The sequence below is a fragment of the Myotis lucifugus genome, unplaced genomic scaffold (genome assembly GCF_000147115.1).
Source record: "Myotis lucifugus unplaced genomic scaffold, Myoluc2.0 scaffold_68, whole genome shotgun sequence".
Lineage (NCBI taxonomy): Eukaryota > Metazoa > Chordata > Mammalia > Chiroptera > Vespertilionidae > Myotis > Myotis lucifugus.
In genome coordinates, this window is record NW_005871116.1 from 1171246 (window position 1) to 1193050 (window position 21805).

A 21805-nucleotide genomic window follows, 5' to 3' on the forward strand; every position below is an offset into this window, starting at 1 on the left:
TTCCAACACGCTTCCTGTATGAATTCTTGGTAGACTACCAGCCTGACCTCCCAGTGCTGGCATTTCTGACCTCTCATTCTTGACAAATATCCTGAATGGGAACTTCTCTGGAGGCCAGACCTGAAACCAAACTTGGGCCAACACATTGACACTCTAGTCCTACCAGTCGACAGACTCACAGGGCGACCCTTGCATTTGTCCAGCGCCCCATTTCCCCGAGCGTTCTTCCACCTGCTGGCTTTCACAGAAGCACATGGGGCAACTGGCATTCTCCGAGGCTGGTAACTTTAACAAAAGGAGGTGCATGGAAGTGCTTTGTAACCGTGAAACACTGGGGAACGTTAGAGGCTCTATTATTGTTATAACTCGCTGAGGTCACAGGACAGCAGAGTCATATTGAAATTATGTAACTTCAAATCCTCTTGGGAATGAGTGCCAAATGAATAAAATGTCCTACTATGACTTCCAAAGAACCAAAGTCCGAGTCTCCTTGACTGACGAGGGAAGGAGAGAGTTTAGAGCTGAATGTTGCAAGCGCAACAATGCCAAATTGGGATCACTTAAAGGCAGCATGCGTTGCTCCAGTCCACTGGACAGCACGGCATGGATGTGAGTCGGCACAAACTGACCAGCGGGCAACTTGACTGGGGCGACCGTGGGGGTAAGTGAACCTGAACAAAGTGGCTTTCTGCCTACTTTGGCTCAGAGACCACAAGTGTGAAATCCACCCTCCCCAAGAAGCTTGTAGCGTCTACAAGCTGGGTTGCAATCCTACTTAAAAGGACAATAAAACAACAACCTCCAAGACATGAAAAGATATTGTCCAGAATTCGTAAGGAATGGTTTTAAAAAATAATCCCCGATTAATTGCAATATTAAGAACATTCTTAACATGTTCCCTTTGTCCTGATCTGTAAGTCCCCACGAGGGGGTGTTTATGAAAAGGTTCTTTAAGCATTTGAAGCCTCTAATACTGTGAGGAAGGAACACACTCTTTTAATTAAACTAGAAGATTGTTATGATTGTGGTCATCGAAATCAAGAACACCTTTATACCTAGAAATATAAAAGAATAATTATCTTCTGGTTTTAGTATCCAAGGTTTAGGATTATTAAGGATTAGTAGCCAAAAGTGTTCCTATTTTACACTGTGTAATCCTGAAGACTGTTCAGACGGGAACGTTGGGAGGAAAATCTGTTTTAGATTTCCTATTACCTCAGCCACTTGGGGACCATCTAAATGCTGTTTGTCTCTGGCCCTTGAACTGTTTCTGTCCCTCACATCTTGGGGCAGCACAGCTAATGACCCTTGCGGAGTAGCAAACAAGTAGCACATGTCAACGCTGACACTTCTGGTTTGCAATCTGGTTGTTTGCTGACTATCGGACGTAGGCGTTCTTAGAGGTAGTTGAACTTGGCAGAATGATGACTGTGCTTCTGTTTACTCGCTTGTTTCCAAGGTTAATTTAAAAGTGTTGCTGGTGAGTGAGTGGTGGTGGGAATGGGAACATCTTAAACCATTCAGTTGAGAATTGAAATATCCGGAATGGACTAATTCCCTGGCTGACAAAAATGAGCCAGTGTACTCCTATTTTCTAAAACTTAAACCTCGTTCTGTTTAGGATATGGTATGGCTCCAGTCAAAAACAATAGTATAGTTCAGAGCAGGATGCATTCAGAAATTCTTAAAAGTTCACTGTTACTGTTGGAGGTTCCTTCATTTCAATGCATCTGAGAAGCTATTAATTGTTTTATTTGTTATCATTATTTTACTTACTGCCCCCAAAATCTTCCAATTAAATCATGATAGGCCCAAATTTTAAAGATATATCCCAATTTCAAAGATAATGAAATAAGTAAAGAAAGAGTTCATGTTAGACTTGAAGATGTATGGTTAAAGAAGATGCCCCATCATACTTTATTAATAAAGGAAGTTAGCCAAGTAAGAACATAAAAAAAGAGAGAGATTTCTCTGGAGGACCAAGGCAAGAGGTTACAGATAAATTAAGGAAACAAAACACCCATTATATTCTAACCTCTATTACACCATAGAATAATTTGCACTTAAGAGATGTTTCAATGGATATGATGATTCAAAGATAGGTCTTGCCAAAACCAATTTGGAATAGGATATTACATATATTTTTTTCTTGGTATCCCAATAATTCTCCAAATAATTTTGGATACACTTGTACTGCATTTCCAGAAGCACATGGAATGGAGAATAAACTGGAGAATTAGAGCAAATGAAAAAAATACAACCACTGAAACATCATTTAAAAATGAACAAAGCAGAGAAAAATAGAAGCACTTTGAAAAAAACTGAATTAATGAAAATTAAATGATAAACATTAAACATATAGCTTTTAAAAAAGAATCAAGATTGCTACATGAATTTTTGAGTTAATCTTGAGCATTATGGTTACTTGAGATTTTAGTGAAAAGAAGTAATACATTATTAGGTGTCTTATAGGCTGGAAGGACCAGATGCAACTCTCTATGGAACTGATTATATTTGATGCTGTACCCTAAAGGGGGGGCTTTTGGTTAGATCTATTCAATTTCATAAATGAAGAGAAAGGGCTTCTAAACCTCTATTATGCCTGAAGCTTTTTATTTCAGGCAATACTTTTTTTTAAAAGTCTATAATAATCCCTTTGAATAATTGTAAAAGATTTGAACAACTTTCAAAGCCCATCTCCATCTCCCAGTTTTTTAATCAATTGTACTGTGGCATTCAGGATTATACAGTCACCATTCAGAGGGGTCATCCAGTCCCGAGGAAACAGAATAGATAATAACATGAACGCTTCTTTGCCTGGGTGTATCATCCTTGGATTATAATATGAATAATTCAACTCCTTTCAACAAAAGTGAACACTTATTCTATATTAATGTCGCTTTCCTGGGGACTGGAAAGAATATCTGCAAAGTATGGTCCTGCCCTTGATGAACTTAAGCCTTATTACATGGGGGGAAGAAGGATAAAAGCTGCATGTAATGACTGTCCCGCCAAGCAGAAAAACCCCATCGACTGGAATGTACTGCTGCAGTGTGCTGAGCAGCTGCACTGATTGGTCAGTGGTTATGCCAGACCTGTTTTAAACTATTTTGATATTACATCTGAGTAACAAAAGGATCCAACTGCCTATCCAATATCCCTTCTCCCTTTCTTATAAATGCAGTCTCCTTTTGTTTAGTGCATCCATGTACCCAACCAAAGAAAAGAGCACTCCCCTACACCTAGGGGTGGCCATGTGAGACAGTTCTGACCAATGAGAGTTAAGCAAATGCTACTAAGAACTTCTGGAAAAGCTCTTTCAAAGAGAGTTGATCCAGCTGACCTTGCCCTTTGCCCTTTTTGCTGTCCCTTCTTCTGGCCTAGGACACAGACTTGAAGCTGGAGATGGGCCAGCTGTCTTGGGAGCACAGGTGACTAAGAAGGAAGATGGAAGGAGCTTGGGCCCCTGAGGTCATTGTCTGGCCCCTCCATGGACTGCCTAAAGCTGGACTCCTTCACACCTGCGAACAAGAAAACCCCCAATTTGCTTCAGTTCCTGGTCAGTCAGATTTGGTGTGACACATAGTATAATACAATTCTAACAGATATGCCATCGTCAGGTTCAAAGTTGGGAAATTCCGCACAAAGCCATGGAAGTTAGGAAAGCATGATGAGAAAGACAGGGTTTAATAGGGTAGAATTTCAGAGGTGGAAGAAACCAGAGAAATTATTTTGTTCAGTATCCTTGTGAAGATGAAAAGACTGAGGTTGAGCAAAATTCAGTGATTTGTCCAAAATCTCACACCTGGTTACTAGCAAAGTGAGGCTGGATTGATTCTTTTGCTGTCTTGAAACACAATAACATACATGAAAAATTATAGGAAGTGTGTTAATTTGAATCGATGACTATCAATTTTGGATGTGTGTAGAAACATATACCAAGAAATGGCTAATAAGTCAACAAAATGCTGACGATAAAACCAGATGTGAGCTCAACTCCTTAATTTCCAATCCTCTCCCTCCTGTACTCCAAGTCTGATAAATTTTCCCTTCTAAATCTACCCCTCGGGGAGTTTTCCTTGACCATGACCTCCACCCACCTCCTAGGTAGGCACCAGGGACTTTGTTCATTATAACACTCACTATGGTGTATATTTATTTTCTCTTTACTGGTCCTTATCCCTGCCGTTCCATGATGACAGGGACAATGCCCATCTGTGCGATTAGGTACTGTTTAGCACAGTGCGGTTATTCAATAACTATTCAAACCCTACACTCGAACATGGAAAAACATGGCAATTCTCAAGTGTTTTCATGGGTGTGTAAATGTTGAAGTACAAGTGACTTTGGAAAGTTATTCCAACCTGTGGGAAATCACCTCAGTAGTGAATAGGCTTGCAAAAAATCAAATCAAATCTAGAAACACCAACATCCTTCATGCAGATTAGCACATACAGTTTATTGGACAGAGCTGCTGGGAGTGAACATCAGAGAACTTGAACTTTCTGAAACAGACTTTTCAGGTGAGTTTAAACTTGTCGTCCCCAGTACATCTGGGGTTTAAGTGGAGATTGTCCAGCAATCCGGGGAGGAGACACTGAAGGTATGTTGCATGCTCAGGACACGGAGAGAAAAGGAAGGGTGGTATTGGCTCAAGAGTCTCATCTTCTAGCCAAAAACAAAGGAGAAGGTTGCAGAATAATGTAGTACATCGAATAGTGAGCACATTTGGGTAATTATAGAAATAGCTTGGATTTCCAGGGTGGCCAAGGCCATTCCTGAAAGCATAAAATATTTACCCAAATGCTTCTCAATGAAGCTTGAGAGGAAATGACTTGGAAGCATGCCTTGAATCCTGAATGCTAAGCAAGGGATAACTAACATTTGGCTCCAAAGCAAGTTCTAAATTCTTGTGGCAAGATGTTTGTTTACTTGTGCAAGTTGGGATAGACAAGCAGTTGGAAGCAGCGGGTCTGTGGTGGTGGAGGAGCTGCAGAATGTTGAGTGATGAGGGCAGTTTAGGATAGTATTTCCCACCCAGGCTGTGTGCTTTTGACGCTTGATGCCACCACTTACTTGCTGGGTGACATCAAGTAAGTTACTTAACTTCTCTGTGTCACAGTTTCCTCACCTATAAGCTGAAGTGATAATAGCACCCACGGAATAGGGCTATTGTGAGCATTAAGGATAATACAGTTCATGTAAAGTGCTTAACAGAGTGTTGGGAACATAGTTTCACTCAATAATTACCAACTATCATCACCAGGTACATTTTAGCAGAGTTTCTACAAAGTTTGGTTTGACCTCACAGGGCTAAAGACACAGAATTAAAAGGCCCACAGATGTAATGATTATTCAGCCTGGTGATTTGGATCATGGACTGGGAAACTTTTTCTGTAAAGAGGCAGACAGTAGACATTTTCAGCTTTGCAGGCCACGGCAGCTTTGTCGCAACCACAGTGCTCTACTGAACCACGTCCAGCACAGCCAGGGGTGAACCTGAGAAGGGGCAGTAAAGGATTAAAGAAGACAGGCAAGAGAAAACAGTTGGGACCAGGTGGGATTATTGTGCCTGGATGAGGAAACAGTGACACAGCCTATGAGCAGAAGCTTTATTTTATAGTCAGATCACACAAAGCAAAACAAGGGGAGTGGTCAACATGTTTACAATGTTCTTGCAAGTTTCAAATCTATTTCGTTACTCAAGCCTTGTTTTGGCAGCACTTGCTGCACCTCCCACAGCCCATTAGCTACCTAGGAACAAGGGAGGACTGTAAGGTCAAGCTTAATTGTGCTCGGAGGGCTCTTCCCTTTAAGCTGGGACTTGTATGTGGCTCTGCCACAGGTCAGTCTGAGGCTTGACCCTACAGCCGCTCCCTACACTCTACCATTGTCGTGTGAAAACTGCTACAGAAAATACGCCAAAGGACAGGCCTGCCTGTGTTCCCAAAACACTTTATCTACAAAAGCAGGACAACATTTTATTTATAGAAACAGATGACAGGAGGGATTTGCCAACCCCTGATTTAGATAATTGTATACTGCTTTTGTCCAAAAGAGCTATCTTTTGGAAACAGTAAGCAAATATTCTGTTTTCTGCCTGAAATTCTTTTCTTCTCCTATTTGCATGATTGGCTCCAACCTGTCACTTTTGTACTCTTTTACACACACACACACACACACACACACACACACACACACACACCTGTGTCTGTATGCACATCATTTGTTTCCTTCATAGCATAAGTTCTAATATCTGGTATATGGCAGTCTCCCCTTATCCACTGTGACACTTTGTGATTTTAGTTCCCTACTGTCAACACAACATCACAGAAGAAGGGTGAGTACAGTCCAATGAGATATTTCGCGAGACAGATAAAACATTCACATTACTTTTATTACAGTGTATTGTATGTTATTAGTTATTGCTGTTCATCTCCTACATATGCCTAACTTATAAATTCAACTTTGTCATAGGTATGTATGTCTAGGGAAAACATGGTATATAAAGGGTTCAATACTATCTGTGATCTCAGGCATCCACTGGGGATCTTGGAATGTCTGTTCATTTGTTTTCATTGTCCTCTCATCCAAAGGTAAGCTCCAGGAGGACAGGACCCTTAATTCCCAGTACCTGACAGTGACGACTGACTGATCCAGGGTAACAGGTCAGTAAATGTTTACTAAATGAGTAAATGAAAGAAATCCTGCCCATAAAGGACTAAAACATTCTGACAGTTTAAATACACATAAATTAAGGGCCACTCTCAGTAAAACACACTAATGTCACTTATTTCTAGGAAAAGTGATCCAGGCATCTGCTTTCAATATGCAATCTATAAACAGGGCTTTCTTCCCAAAATCCAGGGGTTCGATCAAGCTCTTTTTCCAGATAATCAGTTTACTCATGTTAATTGAAACCATGTGTTCTAGAGAGCTTTCGAGCCTCTTACTCATTATTAATCCATTTCTATTTGAGGCACCCAGATCATGTTCTCTTTTGTCTTTAGATGATGCCACAGATTTTGGAAAAGTTTGAAAAGAAATAAAATAAAAACAGTCCCTAATTCAGATGCTGCCATCTTTCCCATTGTTCATTCTATGTTTAAGATTTAGCATCATGCCAGGAACACAGTAGGCAATTAATATATATCTGAGAATCAACAAATGCATGAGTCTTCATTGAGTAATTCTACAACATTCTACAGTAAGAGTATGAGCAGAAGGGGCTGTGCTACCTGAAAACATAGGTTAAAACAGAGAAGAATGTACTGTATGTGTTGTGTGGGCACCAGAAAGTGAGAACAGGAGGAACATAAAATCAAATTTTGAGGTAATCCTGACTTTGATTTTTGCAACATAGACAGAGTTCCAGGAGTGAAAAAGAGCAGTGGGAATGCCACATCTCTTAAGTCACCATCTGCATATTATTTACCAGCATGGTGAGACAGGTAATGAAGATGTCAGGAGAAGGTATGTAGTGCTCCTCGCCTTTGTGCTCCTGATAAAAAGCCAGCCCTGTCAAATGACCCCGGAGGCAACGCGATGAGCTGTGGAGAACTAGTTCTCACAGCAGCCTGACCCAGCAGGCACAGAAAATTGATTTCATAAACATGATGCTGGTAACAGAGCAGACTCTGACGGCATAGACACACCTGCCTGTTGTGTTCTGACACCTATTGCTGGAGCATGCAGTTGCCCTGAGAGTGATTTAATGAAGAAAACAAAGACAAGAAGAGAAATGTTGCTTTTCACAGCCTGCTCCTTTGTTTGATAGAATCCTGGCAAGAAAAAGTGGACGACGCTTACTCTGCATCAACCCCCTTCCTTCCTGATTAGGGAAGAAGTCCCCGCTCTACAGAGCCTTGGGCTGGATGGATCTGGAGGGTGCCTGTTCCTACCCATTGCACCCTGGAAGAGCCGTTTTGTGATCCCCCTGCATTAGAGGGGTTTGTGAGCCTCCTTGAGCATTCCCTCGCCTCCTCTATGCACCTACTCCACTTTGTACACGCCAAGGCCGCTACTTAAAACAGTGTGTTGGCCTTGTACATGATGAGCATCTTGAAGACAGGGATCTTAATTCACACTTGTATCTCCAAAACTGCGGAGTGCTGGCTCATGGCAGGCCCCCAGCAAATGTTTGCTGACTGAATAAAACAATACATAAAAGCTTAACACTACAAAGCAAAATTCCCTTCTCTTTGCTTAGAAACTTCTTCTTTATAAAACTGTGTAAAAATTATAGAATTGTAACCTGAAACCTATATAATTTTGTTAACCAATGTCACCCCAATAAAGTCAATGTAAAAAAAAACAGCCTTCATTTCTATGTATCAGTGACTAAGGCACTTGGAGTTGAGATAGGAAAATAAACATTTAAGCCCCCACCACAACATACCCATTATTTAAATTTTTTTTATTGTCTAAGAACACAACATGAGATCTAACCTCTTAAAAATTGTAAGTGTACACCACCTTAGTTTCAGGTCTTCCATTTCATCTTCAATCCATTTTAAACTGATTTTTGTGTATGCTATACGATGAGGATCCAAATTTCATTCTTTTGCATGTAGATACCCATTTTTCCTAATGCCATTTTTGAAGAGACCATCTTTTACTCATTGTGTATTCTTGGCTCCTTTGTCATAAATTAACTGACCATATATGTATGGGGTTATATCTTTTTTACAATATACTTTTACTGATTTCAGAGAGGAAGGGAGAGGGAGAGAGAGAGAAACATCAATGATGAGAGAGAATCATTGATTGGCTACCACCTGCACGCCGCACACTGGGGATCAAGCCTGAAACCTGGGCATGTTCCCTGATTGGAAATCAAACTGTGACCTCCTGGTTCATAGTTCTACGCTCAACCACTGAGTCACGCCAGCCGGGCATGATTTATTATTGGTGGGTTGTATGATTTTAGGAATTTATTCATGTCTTCTAGGTTATCCAGTTTGTCTCCCCCATTAGTGATCCATCATTATAACTCCTCCTGAGAATACGTCAGGCACACATACTGTCAATGGTTAAAATGTGGAAAGTTAATTCCTTTCTCAGGAGAGGATGAGGCCTCAGAACACGTAGACTTCGAGTGATGAAAGGCAACCCCAGTGTTTCTCTGAGAGCAGTGCTTCTGCCAGAGCAACTGCCTCATTAACTGGTTCTCTCTCTCTCTCTCTCTCTCTCTCTCTCTCTCTCTCTCTCTCTCTCTCTCTTTTTTAGCAAATCCAGGTAAACCATTCTGAAGTAAGAGTTCTACTCTGTTGGAAAGGAGTTGGAATAGAATAAAAGAATACAAGTGGCAATATCCAACTGGCCTGGGAACAGAAAAGAACCTCCAATCACTTCCCACCTTACACACCACACACACACACACCCTCCTCCTATCCCTCAGCTCCCTAGGACCCGGGCAGGGATGGATGCTGGGAGAAGAGTGGGATGCTGAAGTGAGCTCCAGACACTGCTTCCAACATTACCCCATCTGTGAAGCCATTAAAAGCCAGTCCTTTTGTGCCGCCATGGGTCACCGATTTCTCAGATAGTTTTCTGCTTCACAATTTCTTACACGAACCCAGCTAGGAAGTACAGCAGAGAGCTCATGGAGGACAGTCACAGCTGGAAAAGGACTGCTCAGTGGTTGGTGCTGGGTCCTGCTCCCTGTAGAGTAGCGCTCAGCTTTCTTGGAGACGGACAGTTTGCTCCCAACTGTGCCTCAGCCACAGCATCGCTTCGCTCCTCCTTTCTGGAAGCATCAGTGACCTTCTCAGGGTCACAGGAGTCGGCTACCATCCCCATTTCAGGAATTATTAAGTCACAATTTTAAAAAGCAGATTTCTTTCCCATGTGGCAAGGAAATGCAGAGACAGTTCAACCATTTTCCACTCAAAGCAGATGTTGACGATCAGAGGAGTTATGTCTTGGGAGGTCGAGTGTAATTGAGGCTCAATGGTGATGGGACTCATGAGAGCTAAAAGCTGCGACTGTATGATGTACTCAGGGTTAGTTGAGAAATAAGCTTTTGTAAAAATCAGGGCCAAGGATAAAGGATAAATTGCAAATTAGTAGAGGCAAATTTAAAACAACCGCAACTCAGAAGAATCACAATTAAGAAGAAATTCAGCCCTGACCGGTTTGGCTCAGTGGATAGAGCTTCGGCCTGCGGACTGAGGGGTCCCGGGTTCGATTCCAGTCAAGGGCATGTACCTTGGTTGTGGGCACGTCCCCAGTAGGGGATGTGCAGGAGGTAGCTGATCGATGTTTCTCTATCATCGATGTTTCTAATTCTCTACCCCTCTCCCTTCCTCTCTGTAAAAAATCAATAAAATATATTTTTTTTTAAAAAAGAAGAAATTCAAAGCACTACTGAACTTCCTGAAACGGAGTCTTGGTTTATACTTGGACAAATATCTTTTAATGCTCAAAAAAGAGCAATGAAAAGTGGTATAAAAGAAAAAACAAAACCAAAGATTTATCAAATATATATGGTGCCTCTAATGAAACCAACTGGATAACAAAATTATCACTGAATTTACATTATGATAGAGTTAGAAGAAAACTTCTTTTGAAAACTTTATGAGAACATATGTAAAATGTATTTTTTATTTACAGTACAGATAAGAATACAAGGCAGAATTAATCACAGGTTTAAATTTCCACTCATTTTTAAAAGAATGAACTTGGAAAGGTATGTTGGTTAAATTCTCTAGGTATATATAACACTAATTTGAATAACTTAGAACCCACTTTCTTAAATATTTCAAGCTATCTTTTCCTTAACAGTTGTTCTTTTGATCTTAATTATCTAGAAAATAGTTTCAATGGTTTCAACTTCACTTTGTGTAAGCAACCTTGAGATGTGGCTCAACCATCCCATTCATACTAATAATATTCCAATCATTCCATTTTCATTGAACTTCCAGGGTATGGGTTTTTGAGAATTAGTGATACTTTCTGTGATTCCAATAAAAGGAGCAGAAGGTTTGGCTCCTAGCCTCTCTTGAGAAAAAAACAAAACAAAAAGGCTCAATGTGATGTGCGGTAGCTAGCCACTGCTTACAGAAAAATTACCATGTGAGCCGAGGACGGGCACGGATGGGAGGGAGTGTGCTTTGATTTTGGACAGATTTGGAGAGGAATTCCTGCTTCACTGATGATTGGTCATGTGAACTTGGGCAATCTTTAGGGGGTTTGGGTTTTTCATTAGCAAGAGAAAAACAGCAACATTTACTAGAGAGGGTTGTTGTGAGAAATAAGTTACTATAGGTGAGCAACAGGGCACACAGTACATGCTCAGTGAATACTAGTTCCCTTCCTTCTCTCAGGGAAGGGAGAGCTCTTAGAAGCCATTTAGTTTAAGCCTTGATTTTAAAAGAGATAACTTTTAAGCTTAACTTTAAAAAAATCTGATATTGCCAACAAGGGAATTCCTAGTTTCAAATTTAAAAATGTTATTATTTGTATTTAAGGTTGAAAAACAAAAGAAATTGCAGGTGAGCATGCATGTTTGGGGACTTTCAAAGTATACATACATATAGAATTTTAAAGATACAAGACATATACATAAACATATACACATATACAGAGTTTCTTTAATTTTTGAGGACTGGTAAGCCTTCAAAAGTTTAAGAAGAACCCAAGAAGATGACCTTAAAAAGTACAGCTTTAAAAGTGAAGTTGGTGTTCTTTTTCTACCATGATGTAACTAAAATTCTTGGAATTCAAAGCTTTGAGCTGTTTAGTACCTTTCCTTTTAGCCTAATCATCATCCTCTTTAGTTTACATCTGACTGACCTTAAAAGACCTGAGATTTCATTAAAAGGTACAGTTACCATCAGAAAACCTATTGTTAGTTTTGCTTGTATCTGTTTTGATAATATCTGTTTATTCCATTTGGCTTAGCCAAATACAACATGCTACATCTGAGGGCTAACTGGTTGACCTAGTTTGGAAGGCCCAATGAAGCATTATAGTTTTTACAAATTGAAACCTATGATAATAATCTTATAAATATCCAGTTTTCACCCAGTGTACACATATGATACGGGAATAGACTAGCAGACAACTAAGTTTCTTACACAATTTCTGACAAGGGTTCAATTGTGGGTACATTTCAAAAGTGAGGGGTCTTTGCTGAAAAGCTTTAGCAATCCTGATTTATAATTTTGCCATCTACATATTACTTTAAATATATCTTGAGGATTCTAAAAAAGTTTTCATGTGTACCTCTAATGATTACCATTGTTTATATTTCCTATATTTGCCTTGAAATAAGAACTCCCCTATGGGCTCAATAATTTAGAAACTCTGGTGGAAAATTCCATAGTATAATTTGGTGCGAGGAAAAGCTAAGGGTAAGATTGATTTTCGACCTACCCAAACTAACCCAGGACAGCAACTGTCGGGCCAAAAACACAATGTCCTGGCTTCAGTCTATCACAGAGCTCGTTCCTCCCTCTTCATTCTTTCTCAGTGGGGAGTGAGGACTGGTCTACGGTTTTCCATCAGAAACACAATTTTCTAATTGAAGACCAAAAACCAAACTGGCTCCAAACAGAGCTCCTGCTGGTTTTTGTTCCTTTCATTGGTGAAATGTATCTATGAGCTCTGCTTTTGCAAAACAGAAACCCTCTGGCCAGACTCTCAAGTGTTTGCAGCCTTGATATGTAAATGTCCTTTAAAGCAACATACTGTCAGACTAATGATGCGCGATAACTTGAAATGGGATTAAAGCCGTTTAGTACTAGTATATCATAGATTTATTGCTATGGCATTGTCCGATTAACAGACACCATCTGTATTTTCTGGAAATATAGCTGCATCCTCAATAGTCTGTCTTGAAATTAAGGCCTTTGAAGAAGATAGATAATGAGTAGTGAAAGAAAAATGGTTTTGATGGACAGTAGTGTATGAAAATGAGAAAATCAATGACCATGGGAAGTAAGGATAGAAAAAAGTTTTATTTTATATGCGCTGAGGGGATATGATAATGTGGACTCTGAGAAAGACATTCCCTCACTCACTCACAGGAGTCAACGACAAAGCAATACAAATTTCAATTGGTTTGCTGGAGTAAAATTATATGCCTCTTGGGGGCAGTTGAATCCCTCCAGGAACGAGCTACGTCTGATGTGTTCCCCATAGTAGGCATCTAAAACATTTGTCAGATGGATGATGGAATGAATGAACTGACTGGACAAAGTTCAAATCAGCACTAAAAGGAATTTCAGGATGTCACCACTCAGACAATATCTGTGAGGCTGTGGTAAATTACTGCCATTTGCCAACATTTCTAGCTCTCTTTTCTTTCTGGGCACATGGAAAGGCCACACTTGCTTGCTCCACTGAGTTGAGGTATGGCTACGTGAGCCATGAAATGTGAGTAAAGTGACTTATGTCCCTTCCAGGTGGTGGCTGGTGCATGACCATTGATGCCCCTTTTCCCCTGCAGCAGCAGCTGTGGAATCATGAGTTGAAGCAGCAGCTTGCATTGCTCAGCCAACAGGAGGACCCTGCTCTGGAGAATTGCCTGGATGCAAAGCAGACTTGTATGAGCAAGAAATACACCCTTGTTGTTGAAAGCCAATGCATGGGTACAGTCCACAATGATTAAGACGGTGCATATATCGTCCATCCAACATGCTCTTCTTCAGTGTGAACTTGCCGTACCCCCAGCAAGAGGCGGACTCTGTTTCCTCTCCTCTTGGATCTGGGGGCAGAAGTGACAGCTGATACAAGATCAGGAAAAGCCAGGAAGTTGTCTCAGAGCATTGCTCTGTTGGAACGCTTTCTCTCTGCTTGCTCCTTCTCAGAATCCAGCCAGCAAGCTGAACAGAGTTCACATGTCAGTGCTCTTGTCAAGAGTCCCAGCTCATCTGAGTCATCCCAGGCAGGCACCGAACATGTGAGGGAGGAAGCTTCCAGATGATTTCAACCCCTGAGCCATCTGAGTGTTCCCCAGCTGAGCCCCAGACATTACACAGCAGATACAAGACATCACCGCTATGTTGCATCTAATTCCTGACCCACAGTATTTGTGAGCATAACAAAGTAAGATAAAAAATAGTAAGTTCAGATTTTTGGTAATAGTGCCTCATATGGTACCACCATTCTGGGCAAGTTATACAGGCTTCATCCATGTGGTCCATTCTGCTTGGTTAGAAGCCACATCCCTAGTACCTCATTCACGTACACAAGGTTATTAAACTGAATTTACTGGCGCACAGCGATTTTCATTGTTTCCTCCAGGCAAGATTTATTCTGAAAAAACCGTATCCTTCTGAGCCTCAAGGAAACAAATGGTACACTTAAACATATTTACACATGATAAAATGCTGTGGGGAAAACTGGGAAGCTCATATTGTGGATGATTGGTTGATATTTCAGAAATAGCTGGCATCTAAGCCATTGCTATGTTAGATGTGAGTTTCAGATATTGCCATGCGAGTTGGAAGACTTCCTGAGTAAATATTGCTCGTCCCTTTCAAATTACTAGCAAAAAACCATTTTAACAAAACCACTAGAACCTAGGGGCTCACATCACATTATATTTAGAAGTGTGGATACCAGAATGGAAAAGCATAGAAGAAAATTGCCAATATTGTGCATAGCAATAATACAGGTAATTAGCTTAATTTTAAGGTTCCACAGCTCTAGGGACAAATGGACACTCTGAATGCACACCAGGGCAAGTATTGTACGAGTATATTGTCTGAATAAGGTCTATTTCATCGCTTCTTAATGAAATTTTGGGGGCTAATTTTTATTATCCATAATGTGTTGGGAGATATGTGTCCTAGAGAAAATATAAAATGTATACTGTTAGTTTGCAGAGAGGGCAAAGCATATATTCCAACAAAGGAGCAAACCAATCCAGAGTAAGGAACCAACTATAGGCCGAAGTCAATTACATAACTGATCATTTCATGGATTCTTGCCTTACTCGTAGTAATGAGACAGGATGGAGAGAAGTCTAGAAGGGCCCACACGCTAGGGCAATGTGCACATTTGCTGAGTACCACACAATTTAACAGGGACAAGCGAAGGTATTGGCAAGACCTGGGAATGAAATCGCAGCTCCTCTGTTTACCTGCTGTTTGACCTGGAAAGACTTCACAACAGATTTTTAACTTCATAGTTACTTAGTCTTACACTGTCCTTCCTATATTTTACTCACTTATTTATGTATTTACTTATTCTCTGCAACACTGGCTCTGTGTGTGTGAATAATTGGCTTGCAAATCACTTCCTCCGTTTGCTTGTTATATAATGACACTTCTGTTCTCACTATTATTGACTATATTCCCTATGCTGTAATCTACATTTCTGTGGATATTCTGCAACTACCAATTTGTACTGCTTAATCCCTTCATCTTTTTCATTTAGCCCCCCAACCCCTTCCCTTTGCATAGCTGTCAGTCTGTTCTCTGTTGTGAATTGCCCTTTAAAGCTTTTGTTTTGAATCACAGCCCTTTGGGCTAAACTTTGGAAGTCATAAATCTCGGGATTTGAAGGAGAACAGATTTTATTTCAGAAGTTGTCAAGTCCTCCCAATGCCAGACTTGTTTATTATGGTATAGAGCAAAAGCAATCTTCCTATCAGTTTTGAGAAAATTTGTCTCCCTGCCTGGGTTCCAGGAATTACATTAATTTATTAATTCTACAAATATGTATTGAGAGCCTTCTGTGTCCTCTGCCTGGAACAAAAACTTAAAATAAAATGTAGTCACCACACTCCCAGATAGACAATATGGAAAAAAATACAATTATCCAGGGACAATGATATATTGGCTGAGGTTTTTGGTGTAAAAGAAACGATATCTAAAATGGCTCTGACCCAGCTTTCTTCAGAAAGCCAAAGGCATTAATTCCTTTATTCTTTCGTAAATGGAAGTTTATACAACTGAGGCAAGGGCAATATTGTGGATCTGAAATAGGTACCTCTTAACGGGTTGGGGGGCAGAACTCACTGGCAGTCCAAATTTGTATCAACACAATTATCTTCTTGACTTCCTATGCAAGACATCAGATTTGGGGGTGGGGAGGTGTTCACGGACACTTCAAACGGCTGAAATACAGATGCCACCATTTCCAGTGTGACTAACCACTTCCTGGTTGACGAGATGTCTTATCTGGAAGAGGACTTCCCCCTTTTCCCTTAACAGAGTAGAGTTCCGTGGCTCTTAGGGGTTGCTTATGCCACATGCTATGTAAACTCAGAATACAGATCAAAAAAGTAGGATCACAGCATGTCCACACTGGACAGGTTCTTGGGCTTTCATTCATCCAAAACACCTCATTTTCCTCATAGGAGTCTGCGGTTCCCAAACCCCCAATGCTTCTACTCTGAGTACACACAGTCTCATCTCTATTTTGTTGTTGTTAATTTTGTTATTATTTATTGATTGATTTGAGAGAGAGGCAGAGAGAAAGAAACATTGATTGATTTATGCATTCATTGGTTGTTTCTTGTATATGCTCTTGTCAGAGCACAAAGCCAACAGAGATAAAAGCAGAGACAATAGAGTGAAAGGGAAGAAGAGAGGGTGTTTGCTGCTTGAATATTGGATATAATCATGTTTGAAGATCAACCTATAGTTTTTTCAGATTTTTGAATTAATGGTATTTGTTTTTTTTATGTATTTAATTTTGCTTGGGTCAGTTTGAGTTAAGTGTCTGTCACTTGCAACCAAAAGGTTTGGATAACAATATATATTTGAATAGGCAACATTATGCTAGTATAAGTGATTCTAGTGAGGTATCATGATTGACGACATTGCAAGAGCAACATGAGTTAGTGGTCCTCAGGGCCTCACACCCCATGTAAGCATCTGGATTATAGTTTTAGTGACCCATCTATAGCCCTTTATTCTGTGGAGGCTGAAGCCAAAAGACACTACTTTGCAACTAAATGCTTTGGCATCATGCAACCTTCTCTTGGCTTCCAGAAACCGTCACGGTCCACTCTTTTCTTCTAAGTGCATACCAGACAAGAAAGGAAAAAGAATAAAATGTACTTTTTCCTTAGCTCAGACCTATTGCCTTCATCCAAGTCAGAAAAAACAAAGATCTGCAGCTGCTTGTTCTCAACCCAGAAAAAACTGGAGTGTTCCGAGAGGGCCACCCTACTGACACAGATAAACAGTGTCAGCCGGAGAGAAGGCCCTTGCATTTGAAGGGAATGTTTGGCTGTTCTGTTAAGTGAGCAAACAATCCAGGCCTGTCCAAGAAATGGGCCACCAGAGGTCTTGCTGACCCGAAATGTGGCCAATTTCTTGAGGCAGTTATTTATTTACAAACACAAGTATTTCCTTTCATTGTAAACACGCAGTCTGTGATCTTAGCAAGGAGTTTGGGGCACTTTCTGTATCCCCCACTAAACCCATGTTAACACGCAACATTTATATTCCTGTTTGCTCCGTTATTAACTGCTACCCAAGCTACCAACACTCACCAACGACATAGCTGGCACTTGTGGCTGGGTCAGTGTCAGAATAAATTCTCCCCTTTGGTCCTTTTCTAGGGTAAGCCCTGTGACTTTGGTTATACCTTCAACAACTTGGATTAAATTAGTCACTTTAGAGATGAAATGCGAAAGTGACTGATTTCAGTCTAATGCAGTGGTTCTCAACCTTCCTAATGCTGCGACCCTTTAATACAGTTCCTCATGTTGTGGTGACCCCCAACCATAAAATTATTTTCGTTGCTACTTCATAACTGTGATTTTGCTACTGTTATGAATCGTAATGTAAATATCTGATATGCAGGATGTATTTTCATTGTTACAAATGGAACATAATTAAAGCATGGTGATTAATCACAAAAACAATATGTAATTATATATGTGTTTTCCGATGGTTTTAGGTGACCCCTGTGAAAGGGTCGTTCGACCCCCAAAGGGGTTGCGACCCACAGGTTGAGAACCGCTGGTCTAATGGGACAGCGCCTGTGCAGAGGAAGAGTGAGATCTGAGGTTCTGGGTGAGGAGCCAGAGGAATGGGTTTGCCCAGGATGTAGACTAAATTCTCTCCTGGGCTGTGATGTGTTACTCCACACAGGGCTTAGCAAATTACTGAGCCAAATCCAGCCCACCGTGATCGAAGAATGGTCCTCACACTTTTACATAGTTGAAAAAAACCTAAAATGGCGTAATATTTTGTGATATGTAAAAAGCATGTGCAGTTCATATTTCAGTGTTCACCAATAAAGTTTTATTGGAATGCAGCCATGCCTATTCCATCACGTACTGTTGGTGGCTGCTTTCATTCTGTAATTACAGATTTGGGTAGTTGCGACAGAGACCCTATGGCCTGCAAAGCCAAAGTAATCTGGCTCATTACAAAAATTGTTTGCTTACCCCTACGAAGATCTTGCTTCCAAGGCCATGGATTTATTGCTATTCCTTGCCAGCCAGCACGAGGCAAAATGGTACAATGGCTTCATGCCCAGCTACCTGTGTGACCCTAGAAAGTGATTTAACTCTCGTAGAGCATGGCTTCCCTCTTCTTGTCCCTTATTACAGAGCTTTTTCCAAATTCTGAGATTATTTGCTCTCACAAAGGCCTGATGCTGGTTACAGAGGGATGGGCTGTATGGTTTGGATGTCCACTCATCATGACCACAGGTTAGTGCCAGGGAAGGGACTTCTACAGGATCATTGTTCTACAAAAGCACACAGCACTACATTCTTAAGAGGCATTCTGATCCCTAAAATCACAGCTCTGTATCCACAGGACTTTATTTCTAAAGCCAGGGCCATAACTACAGAAGCAAAGCGAAGGAACTGGCTGAATGGCATCTAGCTTGCCAAATGCCTGGTCCTGAAAATACCTGGTTGTGGTGTAAGTCCCAGCAGACACATGAATCCTGTCCCATCAGTGAGGCTCCTACCTTCAGGAGGCAAGTACGCTTCTTTTCCTTTTCTGAGGGGACGGTGCTGACATGGGATTTTCTAGGTAAATGCCCCAACTGTCCTCTTGGTTTGGCTAATGCAGGCCCGGCCAGAGCCAGCACATTCCGCAGCCCGGGTCCATGTTGGAAAATCAGATGGGCACAGAGGATCATTTCGCAAGTGATGCGTTTGTTCCTTGCGAGTCTGAAAACACTGATGTCCCTTGTCCTGTTCCAAAAGTCTTATGGAAAATGGAAAGTTCGCGTTTGCCAGGTACTACTGTTTAAAGCGAATTTTCCAAAACTTCAGCTGCCGTGGTTAGCACCTCATCATAGGCTCCTGTGGACGCGATGCATGGCTGCCACCCAGCAAGTCTTGTGCATAAAGAAAAACGCTGGGCATGCACTTCTTACCTGTGCCACGAGAACTGCCAACCCTTCTCCTTCTCAGTCACAAAAGGCTTGCCAACGGTGGTGGTGAAAGAAGTTCTGGTTACCACTTAAGCATGGCATGGAATATATCTGAGCATCACTATTCGGGAAGCCTCAATCTTAGTTTGCCTTCCTGGTAGGTCATCAGAGACCTTCTTTCCAAGATTAGCTCCAAAAACAAACCACAAAGCTCAAGCAGCCTGAAGTCACTGGACCCACTTAGTCTTTAAGGGGAGCTGGCTGGGTTCTAGGGTGCATTTTCCGTATTTTCCCTCCAGGTTTTAAACGAGTGCATATAAATATGTTTCCATTTAAAATAAGCAGGAATACAAAAGTAGCATGAAAGTGAATTACACCGGATTCCTATCGTGTGAGACTCTGCGGGAACACTAAGCATGTAACTACATACACAGCCCTTTGAGGGTTGTAGCTTCAGAATACAATGCTCCTCGAATCAGAGGGAGTCAGAGCCAAGAGGGTCTCAGCGACCAGCTGGTGCTGTGGGTTCACATCCCCGATGAAGACGGGGAGGCCAGGGAAGGCGGGGCTCTGCCCACGCTGACCCGCACAGCACTCAGGCCCTGCTCCGTACGCCTCGTCTCTGTGTCTCTTGGCAGTTTCCTCCACCCCATCTCCATTGTGACAGCTCGTAATTGAAATGATTAATTATTTTAAAGAATTGTTGCCATGAGAGTGGGAAGAGCAAGCAAGATGTGAGGGGATCTTAGAAGAGTGGCCTTACTTTCTCTCTTTCACAGGAGAGGAATGGCACCCATAACTCCTGTGTGAACAGGGGTGATTTCAAACTCTAGCATCTGGCACCTCAGAGGTGTCTTCAATGGTCAAAGCAGGGTACACATTCAGTCTCCGCTACAGTGAGTGCAACCTGAGGGACTGAGCTGGGAGGCCTGCTGTCTGCCTGTGTCCCTTTCCCCACCGCTCCTCCCCACCTGCTTCCTGCGGAACCATGTGGATTGCAGCCACAGCTTCTCCTGCCTTCTGACTTCCGGGATGAGCGAACTAGGCGCCCAGGAAGCCTGGGCAGGAGGCCAAGGAAGGGGGGAGTGCAGGAGTGCCCTGCTGCCTTGCTATGAGGTCACCTTGGGCTGACTGAAGGTCACTGCTTCCTTCAAGGTGACCCTTTCTCCATAACTCTCCCTCGGGAGTTGAGGTTCATGGTCAAGCCCTTCTCAGACTGCCGTTTCCTGTGCTGTGGAGACAGCCCCGATCTCCTCCCAGTCCCTGGAGTAGGTGAGGCCCTCCTCCTCACACTAATAGCTTCTAGGGAAGAGCGGGGCCTTGGTGTCCATTTTTATCACCAGATGTACTTTCTCTTCCAGGGTGACAAAGAGAACTTGATTTGTTCCAAGGAAAGTGTTAATATTTTTATTTAAGCAGAAATGTGTTCTGGTTTATTTAAGCAGAAATGTGTTCTGGTTCAGGAAATGGTTCCGTGAAAAATGTAATAAATTCATGTTTGCTTTAACTTTGTGGGTAAGAAGAAAGTTTCTGATTCTTTTGCTGTGAGATTTAGAATCAATCTCTCTCTCTCCTTTCTTTTTCTTTTGTTTGTTTGTTGCTTAATATGGCCTCCAGGAAAATGAGCCTTAACCCCAATTGGTTGGCCAAGCATGTCTTATTCTACCCGTTGACTCCACACTTTCCCCCCCTTTTGTCCGTATTCTAACCTTCTGCTATCCCTCTCTCCAGCTCTCTCCATCTCATCTGTGATTTAAGTTACCACGCTCTTGTTCTCCTGGGACATCCACATATATGTTGTCTGATGAAATTCAATACCGTTAAATGGTGGGTTCACTTTTGTATGAGTCTCTTACAATCTAGAGAACCTTCACCATGATGGCAGGATGGCAGACAGAGAAAATGGAGTTATTTTGGGCACAAGATCCATCCATCAGCTGCTTTTCCCTCTTCAGCCCTGATCCTGTTCTCCAGGGAGACGCATCCTGGCAAAGAGAAAAAGCCAAAGCAGGTCTGCTGGACCCTGCTCAACTCAGTTCTAACGGGTTTGGCCGAATCATTCATGAGCTAAAGTGGCAAGACTGGCCTGAAGTCTGTGGTCTTTTATTTAAAGGAAAAAAATCTGGGAAACAAAAGGCAGAACCTTGCCCTCCTCAAAGGCCTCTGGCAGGAGTGGCCTTCCAGTTCAGAAGTTAAATTCTTCCCAGTTTCTCTCTTATTTTTGGCAACTGAAAATTTTCTGCCTCTTATCCCTTTAAAAGACATGTCTCATTCAATTGCAAGACAGCCTGATTAATGCTTCAGCAAAAAAACTGAGAAATAAATAAATTACTATTAACATGCGTTCCCTTTAAGGGTAGTTTTTGTTGTTCTTCACTTTCTATGTTGACAGCATGCCACTCTGGTTTATTAATTTTTTATGGATCAGTTGAAAGCCCCACAATTAACTTGTTTATTTCTGTGGATGGGCAGCTAGTGTTTTCCCCATTTCCCTCTTACAAAC

The 21805-nt window shown here is 41.5% G+C and overlaps 1 protein-coding gene and 1 long non-coding RNA gene across 2 annotated transcripts in view; both read right to left on the reverse strand.

Annotated features, from left to right (window-relative positions):
* The window catches only part of PRLR (prolactin receptor), a 60447-nt gene extending 50276 nt beyond the window's left edge, over positions 1 to 10171 (reverse strand). Inside the window, exon 1 of the mRNA XM_023754981.1 lies at positions 9572 to 10171. Coding sequence (XP_023610749.1) covers positions 9572 to 9606 — 35 coding nt within the window. The 5' untranslated portion in view covers positions 9607 to 10171. The remainder of the gene's footprint in view (positions 1 to 9571) is intronic.
* On the reverse strand, positions 4439 to 5584 carry LOC106697413. The gene is made up of 2 exons (XR_002829616.1): positions 4800 to 5584; positions 4439 to 4668 (listed from the first exon to the last, which is right to left on the reverse strand). It is a non-coding gene; the product is annotated as an uncharacterized LOC106697413 (long non-coding RNA).
* Positions 10172 to 21805: the final 11634 nt, after the last annotated feature.